Source organism: Copadichromis virginalis, linkage group LG19 (genome assembly GCF_057382275.1).
Source record: "Copadichromis virginalis isolate Kocher_CV1m ecotype Utaka linkage group LG19, C_Virginalis_male_GT1.1, whole genome shotgun sequence".
In the NCBI taxonomy this organism is placed as follows: Eukaryota; Metazoa; Chordata; class Actinopteri; order Cichliformes; family Cichlidae; genus Copadichromis; species Copadichromis virginalis.
The window spans coordinates 16,044,237-16,058,366 of record NC_140636.1 but is presented as its reverse complement, the minus strand read 5'-3'; the positions used below and the strand labels follow the sequence as shown (position 1 = coordinate 16,058,366).

The following is a 14,130-nucleotide window of genomic DNA, read 5'->3' as shown; positions in this document are numbered from 1 at the left end:
GTGACTCGTCTGACCACAGAACAGTCTTCCATTTTGCCACACTCCATTTTACATGATCCCTGGCCCAGTGAAAACGCCTGAGCTTGTGGATCTTGCTTAGAAATGGCTTCTTCTTTGCACTGTAGAGTTTCAGCTGGCAACAGTGGATGGCACAGTGGATTGTGTTCACTGACAATGGTTTCTGGAAGTATTCCTGAGCCCATTCTGTGATTTCCTTTCCTGTTTGTGGTGCAGTGTCGTTTAAGGGCCCGGAGATCACGGGCATCCAGTAAGGGTTTACGCCCTTGACCCTTACGCACAGAGATTGTCCCAGATTCTCTGGATCTTCGGATGATGTTATGCACAGTTGATGATGATAACTACAAAGTCTTTGCAATTTTTCGCTGGGTAACACCTTTCTGATATTGCTCCACTATCTTTCTGCGCAACATTGTGGGAATTGATGATCCTCTACCCATCTTGGCTTCTGAGAGACACAATCGTGTTGCCAATTAACGTAATTAGTGTTAATTGGTCTTCCAGCTCTTCGTTATGCTCAAATTTACTTTTTCCAGCCTCTTATTGCTACTTGTCCCAACTTTTTTGGGATTTGTTGACACCGTGAAATTTTGAATCAATATCTTTTTCCTTTCAAATAATACATTTTCTCGGATTGAACTTTTGATCTGTCATCTACGTTCTATTCTGAATAAAATATTGACATTTGCCATCTCCACATCATTGCATTCAGTTTTTATTCACAATTTGTTTGGTGTCCCAACTTTTTTGGAATCCGGTTTGTAATATATACAGTGCATAGTTTGGGTTTGTGGGCTTACCTAATAAAGGCTTGTAGAGGTTTGTGAGCTTGGTGAAGGAGGGAAATAAGTGTGGAAGGTAGTACTTCTTGAACAGGGTGAAGAGAAACCTGAAGCCTGTGTCCTGGTTCTCTTTGTTCTTCCATTCTAAACTGGATGCCTGGCAGACAGACAGCACAATAAGGCAGACAAGGTCAGGCTACAGAGAGAGGAGATGCTTCCAACATCACAGCGACAGTATATTGTTTGCAACACAATAGCATGAAGGTTCCTCTAAGATTAAAAAAAAAAAAAAAAAAAAAGTACATAGACATAAACTGTTAGATCTGAGGCCAAATATGATGAAAAACTTTAGACTTAACAACTGAATTTACTTTTTATCTTACAGTGGCACAATACATGGAGGAGACCCAATCATGAAAACAAATGAAAGATGAAGCCAGAACAGAGTATGTTCACATTTGTTGAGCACTTCCATCACACGGCTGTCTATTAAAGACAGAAAAAGCATTTGCACATAAAAGGCATTTAATTTAAGTATGCAAGTGCATTTGCGCAAATTTTATAACACAACTTAATCTAGTCACTGAAAATGTTTGTGTCTGAGGAACTAACTGTACAGAACATGAGGAATTAATAGTTTAGCTGCTGACTTCATAAAACGTGCTGGGTTAAAGCTGATATTTTCATGATGAAAGAAATACTCAACTAAAATACTTTATCTAACAGTATTAGAAGGAACCCCAACAACAAGTGGGGTAAAGCAGCCATCAAGCACATCCAAGAATATCCTGCAGGCAGGGTTAGTTATGATAACATTACTATTCTTGCTGCTGTCAGACAAAGTGAGTTATTACCTGGATGACCATGTACTTAAGCAGTATTTCTAGGATATAACAGGTCAGGTCATCTGCAGCTTTTTCACCTGCCACAGCTGGAACCAGTGGGGTGATCTCCTCAGGCACCACCTTGGCTGCTCAAATCAACAGAAAGAAAGGACCCAAGTTAATGACAGAAAATAAACCTACCCAGTATTATAACTGGGTACTTTACATAATTTCAGTGGCAATCCTAAGCATGTACAAATGTAATAAAATCTATGGTCATTTAAATGTGAATACATAATGTGTAATGTGCTACTCTTTTCTCACCATCTGGGGGGTTGGAGAAAGGGTTGTAAATGATGGTGTCGAGGGTGCACGGCCCTCTGGAGGAGGGCACAGCGGGGAATCCTGGCACCAGACAGGCAAAGATGAGGAACTGCTCCTCTGCACAGTGGTCCCTTAGGGCCTGCAGCCACAGCAGGAAGAGACGGATCCCCTCACAGCGAATCTAGAAAGCGGGAGAAAAGGTCATTTTTATGCATATTCAAAAGGAGGCTAATTTTAACAATCCATTCAACTAAAAAAATATGTTCAGTCCATCTTTGTGTGCCAAGATTTTAAAAGCTCAAATTGGGCACTTACTTTGAATGAATTTCCAGTGTGCAGAAGCTTTTTGAGAATAGAACCTGGAGGATAGAAAACGTGACAACGGTCAAAAACCGCTATTCAAATTTTCTTCTGCACAACAAGGAAAGAGACAAACCGCACAAAGCTGTCATCTCGACTCAGAAGAATTGACCTTGATGGGTGGTCTTGACAAACTAGTGGGTAGAGTGGCAAGGCTTCATATTTTCCTGATGAAAATTAACACGAGTTGGCAGCGACACACATTTATGAAGCCAATCTGGTTCCACTGTAATCAAATGAGACATCGGTCTGATTGCTAAATATCTCGGGAGGAAGAGCTCTGCATGTCTGTGCGTGCGTGATTTAGGACATGCTCTTGACAGGCAGCAGTCTCTTTTGAGGACGTTGTGGGCTGGAAAACACTTTGACTGGTCCTAATATTGATTTTAAGGTGATGATTAAGATTAAGAATCGGGTTTTGTTAGTGTAAAAGCCAAACCGCTGAACAGGTGTCTTAAAGTCCTGATCAACAGGCCCTTACTGAGGGAGCTTTTGTCTGGTCTTCTCATCAGAATACTGAACACGAAAGCACAGAGCAATCCTTTCATGGGTTGTGGGCTGGGGACAGAAGGATAACAAAAAGCTGTGCACATTTCCTTCAGCATCTTAAAGGTACGAGTGAAGTACCTGTGACCCTGCATCTCCAAACTAAAAGGCCAAAACCACCAAGTCATTAATGTAATTCTTGAGCTACTCTACCCACCACAAAGAATATGTCGCAAGGTGCTGTATTTCCATTAGTAACGGTTCTGGATACAGCACACTAAAAATTATGTGAAAGAAAAAGTTAACCAGGCTGAAGTACACATATAACAGCACTGGATCTTGACCAGTGACACCTGAACTGATGTGTGGAAAAAAAAAAAATTCTATGCGAGTGCAAGAAAGGCTAAGAGGAAGCTTTAAACCTGCGCGGATTTGTGATCCAGATGGACAAAAATGGTAAATATGTCTGGGACATCCACCCAAAGATAAGTGTTGATATTTAAAATTACAAGCCTGGGGAGGGGGAAGGCAAATCTGCAACAGTGATCTCAACCTGGACTGTTTAGCTGCCAACGGCTGATGAAAAACAGTTATAATTGGGGTTATCGCTTCTTGCAAGGGTTTTCCTTTTTTGTGCAGGACTGAAATCATGCATAATTCAATTACTTATTTGCATTTCAAATGAAGTGTTAATTTGCATTTCCATTTACATCCCCTTCTCAGACTAATTATTTCCTCCTCATTATTAAAGGTTAAGGCTTGGTCCTGGTGACATTTTTTTGTCCTTAAGTGTAAAGAAATACAAAGCGTACACCTACCTGTCAGTTGTTACAAAGAAAACGGTTACAATTCAAGCAAGTGCAAAATGTTTGATAAAGTGGAAAAACGTTACGTGCATACCTATACTGTGAAACTGCCATCTGTTGTAGAGCTTCTCAGGCAGATTCTGCAGGATTTTCTGATGAAAAACAGGACATGTCATGATTAGCTTTAGAGGAGTGATTAGAGTGGTAGAGAACAGTACCTGCGTCAGCTGTGACAAACAATTCTGGTAGCTAGCTGATGAATGACAAATTGGGGAAAACACCCATTTATTCCAGTTATGTTTTCTGGATTTCTAAAACAAATAATTCTTTGCTGAATTTCCAAGTCAAACCATTTTTGACCAAAACACACATATACATACATTTATACACAACAATGCAACAATACTTGTATCGATATTGAACCGCTCGATACAGTGCTTTCAGTTCGGTATGCATATGTATCGAACAATACAAAATGTTTTATTTATTTTATCAGCTTTTCTTCTGACGATGCTGTCTGTGTTGAGCGCTCAGTGGATCTGCGTTCGACTACTCCGCCTAGGCTGCACTGTCGAGTGCAGATCCACTGAGCGCAGCGCAAGCTAGCAAGACAGAAGCTAAGATCGTTGCAACATGGCAACTGCCTCAACGCTACCCGAAATTGAACCTCCCCCACCCTCATTCAGATCTGGCCTTTGGACCTATCTTGGTTTTCATGTGACGTATGACCCTGATGGTAAGCGCGTCATGGACAAAAGTAAAATAGTATGTCGGATGTGCCACGCAATGCTCAATCGGTGGGAACTAGTGCGTTAGCGCAGGTAGCTTGTTAACGTGTTGACGCCATCCAGCCCCACGCACGGGGCGATCCGCGGTTACTCGTTAACAGAGGTTTGCCGTGTTGTGGCGTTAACGTCATTTTAACGAGATTACCGTTGACAGCACTAGTGGGAACACAACGAATATGACTGCACATATACGCCGACAGCATCCTAGTGGAAGCAGACAAAAACAACAAGCACGCATGCTACAAACTTTACCAGAGTCATTTAGACAGCCGTTAGCACATGATTCTCCTTATGGGGACCTGATATGTTTAATATGCTGCTGAGAGTATAGCCCAGAAGAAGCGTATAGTATAGCTTTTGTTTTGGAAAGAGACATTTCTCTGTAACAAACTCTTTTCCAAAGATGAGTGATTTCTCGATCAGAGATTTATTATTTTATCCCTTTGTTGTTTCAGCAACATTACATTTAAAAACTGTACGTTTGTGTTAAAATATATATTTATAATTTTAATAAATGACAAATTAAAAAGGCACGAACCTTTTTTTTTTTTAATCGAAAAAAATATCGAACTGTGACACCAAAGTATCGTACCGAACCGTGAATTTTGTGTATTGTTGCACCCCTAATATATACACACATATATATTTATTTAAGCAATGCCCTCTCTCTCCACTTTGCCTAGCCTGTCAGTGAAACCCCATGACCCGACACAGCACTCATCACCTCACCAACAACAGTTTTACAACTCAATTAGCGAGCTCTAACCTTTGAGCAGACTATCATTATTCCTCAATGCAGCGACCCGTTAACTGGGTCCCTCTGGAAAGATGAAAAAAATGCCCCGAGTCTGCAGATGTGTGCGGCTGTGCACATGCGGCTAGTTAACAGTCAGTTCATTGCGAGCAACTAATGCTCCAATGACTCACTTCTCATCAAATCCTAATGACTGACCCAGAAAGACATGATTGCAATGCAGAGGTCAAGCCTGTCCTTTACTGCTTTACGTATGCAGCTCTGACCCACTCAACCAGACAACCGATGGTGGTCAGCATGATAAAAAGCTCATCTGGTCTTGAGTGCACGAAACAGAGGCGAGAGAAGGAAAGTGAGCATGCCAGGAAAGAAATGGCAAATATTAGTCTCCTATAGTAACAGATATGAACAGTGGAAAAGAAACTTGGCACTGAAACAGAAACTGGCAGGATAAAAAAAACTCACTGAAGTGATATACTAACAGAACTCTGTGCTTTATTAGCCATGGACATAACACTGGTCTGACAAATGGTATGAGCTTTATCTTTACCCTGTGCTTTGCCGCATTATGCTGAGAGCTGTGGTGGCCCACAAGTCATCTCAGGCTTTGAGTGTCTCCGTTTGTCAACAACTTCCTTCTTCCCTTATCTTTAACTTTCCCTTCTTGTCCTCTGAGACTAAATCCCCGTCATTATCAGTGACAGCAGAGAAACTGAAAGGCATACATCACTTTAAGGGGGCGCTGGATGACTATCTGTGCCATTCAACTTCTTTCTGATCCCCAGACTCGATAATATGCGTGTACAGGCGTGTGGCTGCACCTTGGTATTGATCCCAAGTGGGATTATTACATCTCCGCAAAGGCTGTGCTGGCCACCTTCATTTTGTCTCCTTATGCCAGTAGAGACATTATGCTAGTCGGTAGCACAGCAGGGTAGCCAGCTTAAGCCTTGTGTGTGTGCGTGCACACAGTAACACTGTCTCTTCACAGAGCATTAGGAAGGGAGAGTGGGAATGAGGTGGAGAAGCTAGCTCAGAAAAACTCCCTGTGGAGCTGGAATGGCGGCCGCAACAATGAAGAATTTACCGGCTGATACAAGGCGAATACAAAATCTGCAGGACTGGATGTTGTTGGAGTTACACTAATCTGCAGCCATACTCCAGCATAAATATAAGGGCATTATTGTGGTCCAACAGCAGCCTTAACACATTTACATGATCCGTACTTAGATTTCCAGCAGTAGAGCCTGAACATGACACAGAATATGCTGCTTACAGATGTGGTCTACAAGGGCTTCTAGCACCAATCACAATGCAATGCTTTTAGATGAAATGTTGTACTTTGCATATTGTTTGGGATTTCTGGCAATCATAGAGATGAATATAGCATATATGGAGGAAGGACCAAACACACTAGAGACATAACGAACTAATCTACCTTAAACTGCAGTCAAGGACGTGCAATAATGAGAAAACCAGACAAAACAGGCAAAACTCAAATTATAACACAGAGTAAGCAGTGTAGGAAATAAAGTGCAATGTATAGTGCTTGCATTCAATCAACCAAAAGCGGGCCCTGGGATTACAAACACTTATAGATGAAAAGCACAGAGAGAAGACGTCAGTTACACACACCTGCTTTGCTTATGCCACAACAGTGTGAGCCACGTAAGACTGAACAGAAATTTGACTAACATGCAAATTAAACCAAGTAAAATATACAAAACTCCAATTAAATGGTGCTTTAAGCCCAAAACACTTGTTTTTATTCTTTGTTTTTAAGAAGAACACCAAAAATATGGGAACAGTGTTACAAAACTGTTTTAATTCCCCTCTGTGGCCAGTAGATGGCAGCAACAGCACATGAGACTCCTTCAGCGCCTTAACACCAGCTTCTCATCCATCTGCTACACCTTCCTCTTTGGTTGGCAAAGCCAAGCTACAGCATTCTAGGGTCCGTTTTAAAAACTCTTCTTAATCAGGTTACGTACTAGTGACAAAAATGTTCCTATCTGTAATATTCTGGACCAACGCACAGATCATCAAGATTCATCTGCTGCTCCCCTGTGCAACCCCAAGCTACACTTTGTACATTTGCATTATGCATAACCAGTGAGGGTCCAATGGGTAAACTGCCAGTCAAGAAGAATTAGACTGTAAAACAAATCATGTAACTAAATGGCCCTGAGCACATTTTTTTTATTAGAAGCGTTAGCCGAGGTTTAGAGGAACAAAGAATATGAAGCAATTACACAAGGCCGAACAGAACTATAGATGGCTGCTCATGATAGAGACTTAAACTATGTAATTAATTACTAATTACACACCTGGGCATTTAAAAACATGCAGGTCAAAATAAATCATATGCTACGGCTGACATGAATAAATCTCAGTTTAACCTCAGAGATCTCTCTTCTCTCAGAGTCTTTTTTTTCTGCTTGATACTTGTTTTAGTGTGTTGCCATTTTGGCTGATACTATTCCTATAAAAAAAAGATTTCTCTCAGTCTGTGATCTCCAAAAACAAAAAACTATACAAAAATAGATTTATTTTGTTTATTAAAAAGTCAGTAAGTTAAGTCTCAGATCTAGATGGGGCAGCTTGACAGAGAGGATAACAAGGGGAATTCAGCCTGCTGACTCAGGTCCAGATGGCACTTGACATGTCAGGGTGAGGTCACGGAGTTTCAGGGGTCCCAAAGCTGTCCCTTAACCTGTTCCATAACCACAGCGGCACCAGTGTTCAATGCCACTGTTGTCAGTGAGAAGTCATCTCCAGTAATACAGGCGCATAAACAAACTCTTCCCCTGAGGCCTGAGAAGCTGGTTCTGGTCTTGTGACAGCAGAAAACAGAAAGAGGTCTCACGCTGGCTGTAAAACTCATTCTTTATAGTATCCTTCTACTGTGCAGCAGCAAGAAAGAGAAATGAATTACATGTAGAAAAATATTTTCTCAAACACCAACTCTTGGCTCTAATTAGCTGATATCTGATTAGCAAATAAACAATTTACGACTGCAGCTTGCAAACCAAGAATGAAAACTAAAGACATGAACACATGTCATTACAAAACAAAAAACAAAAATCACAAAAACACGAATAAAACGACTACATGACAATAAAAAAGAAGCCCTCCTTCCTTAACTTTCTGCACTCAAATCAGAAAGTAATGAACTAAACAAGCACACTTAACTTCACTGATCAACCTCACAACCTCTGTCACATGTGTCAAATTTGGCTCTTTGTTGATCGCTAAAGGTTGTTAATAACTCTTGGCCAATCAGCAACAATGTGCGTCTCACGCACAGGTCACCTGACGAGACAGGTGGTTCTCCACAGCAGCTGGGTGCCAACAGGTTAAGACAGAGATTGAAAACCATGAATCTTTACCGAATGTAAAGAGAAGCCTGTTTATCCTTTTGGCACAAGTTTTTATTTTATAAAAAAAAGAGGAAAAGAAATTTTGTCCTTCATGTCTGAATCCATGTACAACACAGATATGGAGACACATCCATGCATCTACAGCAGATTGTGTGTCTTTGAAAGGCACATTGTGCTCACAGGGATGGAGCTATAAGGGAGTTTTATATTAAATTTTACATCTGTGTGCAGCCACTAGCCTACCAGCAGAACTGTAATTAGAATGTATTGTTTTGCTTGACCTTATTTTATAAAGGCTAATAAGATTTTTTGTGGACATGTTCGCATGCAAAAGGCCACTCCAAACAAATTAATTTATTTGATTTAATTAATTGAAGTACAACAATAAACTCTATATGCCTGGCCCTGACGCAACACTCATTTTCCCCAGTGAATTTTTGGGAAACGGCTCCTCAATTCAGATTTCCCGACTCGGAGCAGACAAACCCCGAGTTAGCAATCCAAGATGGCGGCAGTGAATGTAAACAGTTGTGAAACTGTAAACCTTTGAATCTGTACTGCCACTGTTGTGTATTTGTGACTTAGTAAAGAAGCCATACACAGAGCACTGACCAACATACCTGGAACGTGGCCTCTTTGTTGGTCAGTCTGTAGGAAGAACCAGTACCAACCCCTGCTGGCCTCAGGGATTGGTATTGGTTGGTGTGCATGCTGCCGGCTGTAACCCATAATTTCCTTCAGGATTAATAAAGTATTTCTGATTCTGATTAAACTACCCAAATGAACTGCAATTTAAAAAAAAAAAAAAAAAAAAAGCATGATTACTAAATCTATAGTAGTTTACCCTCTTTCATTGATTGTGATACTGGTGAGGTTTTAGGTTTAGGTTGTGCACAAACTGCCTCAGATTTCTGCAGCTGAACAGCCCATAGGTTTCATGATTCCCACCTGCCCATTTCCAATTTCACTCTCACACAGAGGATAGTTTCTTCTGTGTGAATTTACAGCTGTTCAATGTTCTGTCCATGTTCTATGACAACCATCACATTGACTTCATCACATTTGTTTCTGTGTATTTGTTGCTAATGTGCCTGATTTGTATGGGAGTTACTGCCTAGGAATCAACTAACCATCAATCACCTTGGAAGTCTCCACTGAATTTGTCATTTGCAGGAACAGATAATGATTAAAGTGCAGCAGATGTTAATGGCTAGGCAGTGGAGTATTTTCACATTTCGATCAATAAATTCAGAACTTCTAATCAAACTAAGTGTTCGCTCTCTCAAGCTGTGAATGACTAGAAAAACTGCTAACGTTACTTCAAGCCTCCGCCTACACGGTCAAAGGAGCCAAACAGTTTTTTCTGCGGATGTTATACACTGAAAACTTTTCGTTTGAATTATTTTTAACAGCATGTATCATAGCAACACGTATTCAAAAACATAAAACATGTTTTAACATAAAACACAAACAGTTGCCAAGAGAGTTCAAAGCCTTGTGGTCATACTAAGGCAATCCTTTGATTCAACATTGACTAACTATTAAAGTTAAACAAAATAAATAAATGTTATGTCGCTTTTTATGGGGTAAAATCTTTAATCAATATCAAAATAAAAGTTGCTGAGAACACGACTGCATCCTCAGAAATGTGGTTGCATTCCCATAAAGACTGCCATGGTATGATGCCTCTGTGGAAGCAGACAAAGAAATCCTGGAAGGGAGTGATGGCTGCTGGTGGGATGGGGGGGTGGAGTGGACCAGCACAGTTTAGGCAGAGGAACAAAAGATTACCCCCTCTAGACAGCCATTACTCAAACGGGCCCAGCATGGGAGATCATGCTCCCCCACAGCAACTCATGAAAAAGGGGTTGCATACCTCATCATGACAGCAAAGTAATCCCCACATAGCCAGCTCGAAGGAAACAAACTGGGGACGTGGACTGTATATATCAGGCAGATGTGAGGGACAGGTGAGAGCGTGAGGGACTACGTTTCACATTCCTGAAGAGAGGAGTGTAAATGGGGTTCTCCAGGGAAACTCATACAAAGAACATGAGAAGTGATGTTGAGATGTCCTGTTCTTCTTACCCTGTCATACAGCATTAAAGTGTGACTCTAAGCACTGTGCTGCAAACTTGCTTTTGTCCCAGCCATTATCCACTCGTAGGCCACGCTACAAAATCCTCTGACACTTGCTGGACAAAAGCTGCCATGTTTTGGCCGGGCGATTCCCATCACTTATGTTAACAATGGCCGTTTACACAAAGTATTATCCTGCACTGAGAGAAGGTGTATGACACACGTGGCATAAATGTAAAATTCCCATAAGAAATATATTACATTACTGTGCTTGTTGTAGAAATAATTTATGAGGGAGCAAAATGCCATTGCCTCGAAACACTGTTTTAATTAATTTTCTGCTGCACTGCCACATCTTTCGTTGCATAATATTACACATTTTCTTCAAGTATGCATGTTCGAAGTACATGCACTGATATCACATTGACGAAAAAATTCTTAATGTAATGTGGTGTGACGAGAATGTCCACACAGTGCAGCACAGCTCAGGATCAAGGCAACCCTGTATCTGTCCTGCCCACATTAGTCAAAGCAAGCTTATCTTCTCAGTGCATGGGTAAAAGCACACAGCGTCACAGGCAGGGGCTAAAAGGGGAAAAATGAGGGTTAAGCTGCTTTCAATATTAGTTCTCTCTGAAAAGATGACTCCATAAATATGTAGAAGCCATGAATCCAGGCTTTATTTACAGGTCAAATGACTGGATGTGTGCAGACAGACACTGTGGGTTTCTAGGTAAAGAATAGAGAGAACTGAATGGAAATGTTGAACTGAATGATAACATTTTTCTGTTTTGATCAGAAAATAATTTCTGGTATGATCTGCAGGAGAGGGGCATCGGCACAAGTGTTAATTCTAAAGAAGATTGACAGACTGAAAGAACACCAGCAGGAAAAACGATGAGCAGCCAGACACATAGGGAAGCATTTCAGAGCATGCATGAAGTACACGATGCATCACCCAGACAGCACCGAAAACGTAATGTGATTACACGAAAACACTGAGCCCAATTTGCATTTGATATGCCCGACTAAAAAAAACCAAACCCAAAAAACCCCAACAACATAGTAATCCATCGCTCAAGACAGACTATAGCAGTTAAGAATCCTTGGCAGCGCTTCCCTAGCTGTGACTTGGTGTAATTTAAGGAACCCCCTGATACTGCTCCCAGGTGATGACAAAATTTAGGGCAAGGCATACTGTACCAAAAGAGACAAACAGACTGCCCCACAATTTGATCTGCTGCCATCCTAACAGCCCTGCCCTGAGCAAATGTAACCGGAGAGCTCACTGTTTGTATTGGAAACTCGAGCTGCCTTTGCAGTCAGGTGGAAAAACAAGGTAGGGGACTTTAACCTGCATGTGCAACATAAAAGTGCTCAGCAAAAACAGAGGGAGGGGCTAGAGAGCCAACAGCATGCTGTGCATGCAGAGATGAAACACACCTCTGATTTGCATGCACGCCTGGATTTTAAAAACAAGTGGACTGAATGGCAGCGTAACAATGAGGCCTTAGAACAACCTGCTATTGATCTACAGACTCTATGAAGTGAATTCAGGACGTAGCAGGTGATTCTACTCCCCGAGTTTACCTGGAAATACCAGCTGGAGATATCAACATAAAAAACAACAGAGCACTTACTTCAAAAATAAAGAGGATAGAGTCCAGCTCCTCCCTTTGAGATTTGTTCCCTGAAGCACAAAGAATACACGTTTAGTACAAAGTTTTTAAAACATTTTACCTGAAGCTATGCTGCATAGAGCTTCATCAATAATGCAAAAATAATATGGGCCATTGCATAAACATTCATTTAAATGAACGTGTATGACCATGAGACCGCAGTCCCAGTGGGAATGAATGAAGGCAAGCTCAATCCACTCAGTTACACTAAACATAATCAGATTGATTCTCTAAGTACCGCTGCTCTGGAAATCTGGGGCAAACGGAAAATAACCTTTGCTGTAGCACAGAGGGCAAAGAGAGGGTTAATTATTGAACCGACACTGACAGCAGCAGCTAAATAGTTCATGTGCAGTTTATTACAAAAAAAGCTTTTACTCACCTTTTTGTTTTAAGTTGCTTTCCAGTGTAATGAAATTTTCATAGAAGATAAAATAAATCTGAGAACTGTTGCTCTCAAAGAATGTCTTCAACTCACTCTTGTCAATGATATCTGGGGGAAAAGAAAAAGAAACTCAATCAACTTTAGTCAGTGAGAATATAAAATAATAATTAAATAAAAAAGAAACAACAATCACTTTTATTCAACAGTGTATTCAACGTTCAAGGTTTGTTAATGTAGAGATTTTCCCCTGTAGTCTGTTTTGAGAAACCTGGATGCTTTAATGTTGTCTGTGTGACACTAATCACAGGAGTGACAGTGAGTTCCCATTAGTTCCCCATTTAAACAGAAAACTACATACATTTTAAAACAAAGCAAATTGCTTCACTTCCTTAAGCAGTGTAACTTCTCCCACTCCTCACCTGTAGCCACGGGAGAGAACTGTTTTTTTTGGGGACGTTGAGAAACTTTTTACCCCGATCTACAATTTCACAATTTGAAAAGTGAAAGATTTCTAAATGATGCTTTTACTGTGAAATGTGCATTTTATCCAACAAAGACACAATTTTTGTATTGTTGCCTCTGTGGTGGCGCACAGAGGCACATCCGTGCATTGGTACATAAATTATAATAAGTAACTAATAAGTAATACATGTTAAGCTGGCACTACAATGAATAGACCGATTCCGGTGCCACCATGTTGCACCTCAACCGACTAGAGCAGAGCAGAAGGACAGTGGTCCTTCTGCTCTGGAGCCTCAGCCTGGTACAAGGTTCTGGTTAGCTTGCAATCAATCTCCTAAACAGAAGGCAAACAAGCTGCAGTCCATCACAGTGAAATGGATGCCGTCTAATAAATTCATCCACCCATCCAACCGCTTATTTAACTCAATCCATCTCAGCAGTTATGGTGCAAAAGGCGCAGTGAACCACGCACCGGTCCACTGAGATCTGGCAGAGGGACAGAGAACCTTACCTTCTCCCATATACATGCACCTATGGCTAATTAACCTAAAATGCCTTTGGGAGAGAACCAGAGTACTCAGAAGGTCCCACAGGCACAGGGAGAACACAGAAACTCTACACATAAAGGGCCCAGTCGACTAGGAGGTGCAAACCCAGAACCTTATTGTGAGGAATCACTTTAAGGTTCTGCTTAAGCTAAACGAGTCGCAAAATATACTTTTTGTAGCTCCCAAAGGCAAAGTCCATGTGAGGAATACAATGCAAAGCTAAGAGCACTTAATCTAAAGAATGGTAGTCACAGTTTAACATGGAGACAAAACATACTTGCAAACCAAATAAATGTTAAAGAAAATATCAGTTTGTGATTTTTTCCCCTTTTGTTTCCTTCTGTTTTTTCAAGATTGCAAAACTCTCAGACAATATGAGGCCATTGTTTCAGTTACTGCTGTGATGAAAGTCTCCTCCATGTTTCAGCCAGTAATACTTTGAGTTCATCTACACT

General features: G+C 40.9%; 1 protein-coding gene across 3 annotated transcripts in view; it reads right to left on the bottom strand.

Annotated features, from left to right (window-relative positions):
* The window catches only part of ralgapa2 (Ral GTPase activating protein catalytic subunit alpha 2), a 97,010-nt gene that overhangs the window by 65,860 nt on the left and 17,020 nt on the right, over positions 1-14,130 (bottom strand). For all 3 annotated transcript variants that reach the window (XM_085442356.1, XM_085442357.1, XM_085442358.1), the window contains exons 2-8: positions 12,663-12,773; positions 12,242-12,291; positions 3,695-3,752; positions 2,264-2,307; positions 1,949-2,129; positions 1,655-1,770; positions 819-957 (exon numbers count right to left, since the gene is read on the bottom strand). In XM_085442356.1, coding sequence (XP_085298482.1) covers positions 819-957; positions 1,655-1,770; positions 1,949-2,129; positions 2,264-2,307; positions 3,695-3,752; positions 12,242-12,291; positions 12,663-12,773 — 699 coding nt within the window. The remainder of the gene's footprint in view (positions 1-818; positions 958-1,654; positions 1,771-1,948; positions 2,130-2,263; positions 2,308-3,694; positions 3,753-12,241; positions 12,292-12,662; positions 12,774-14,130) is intronic.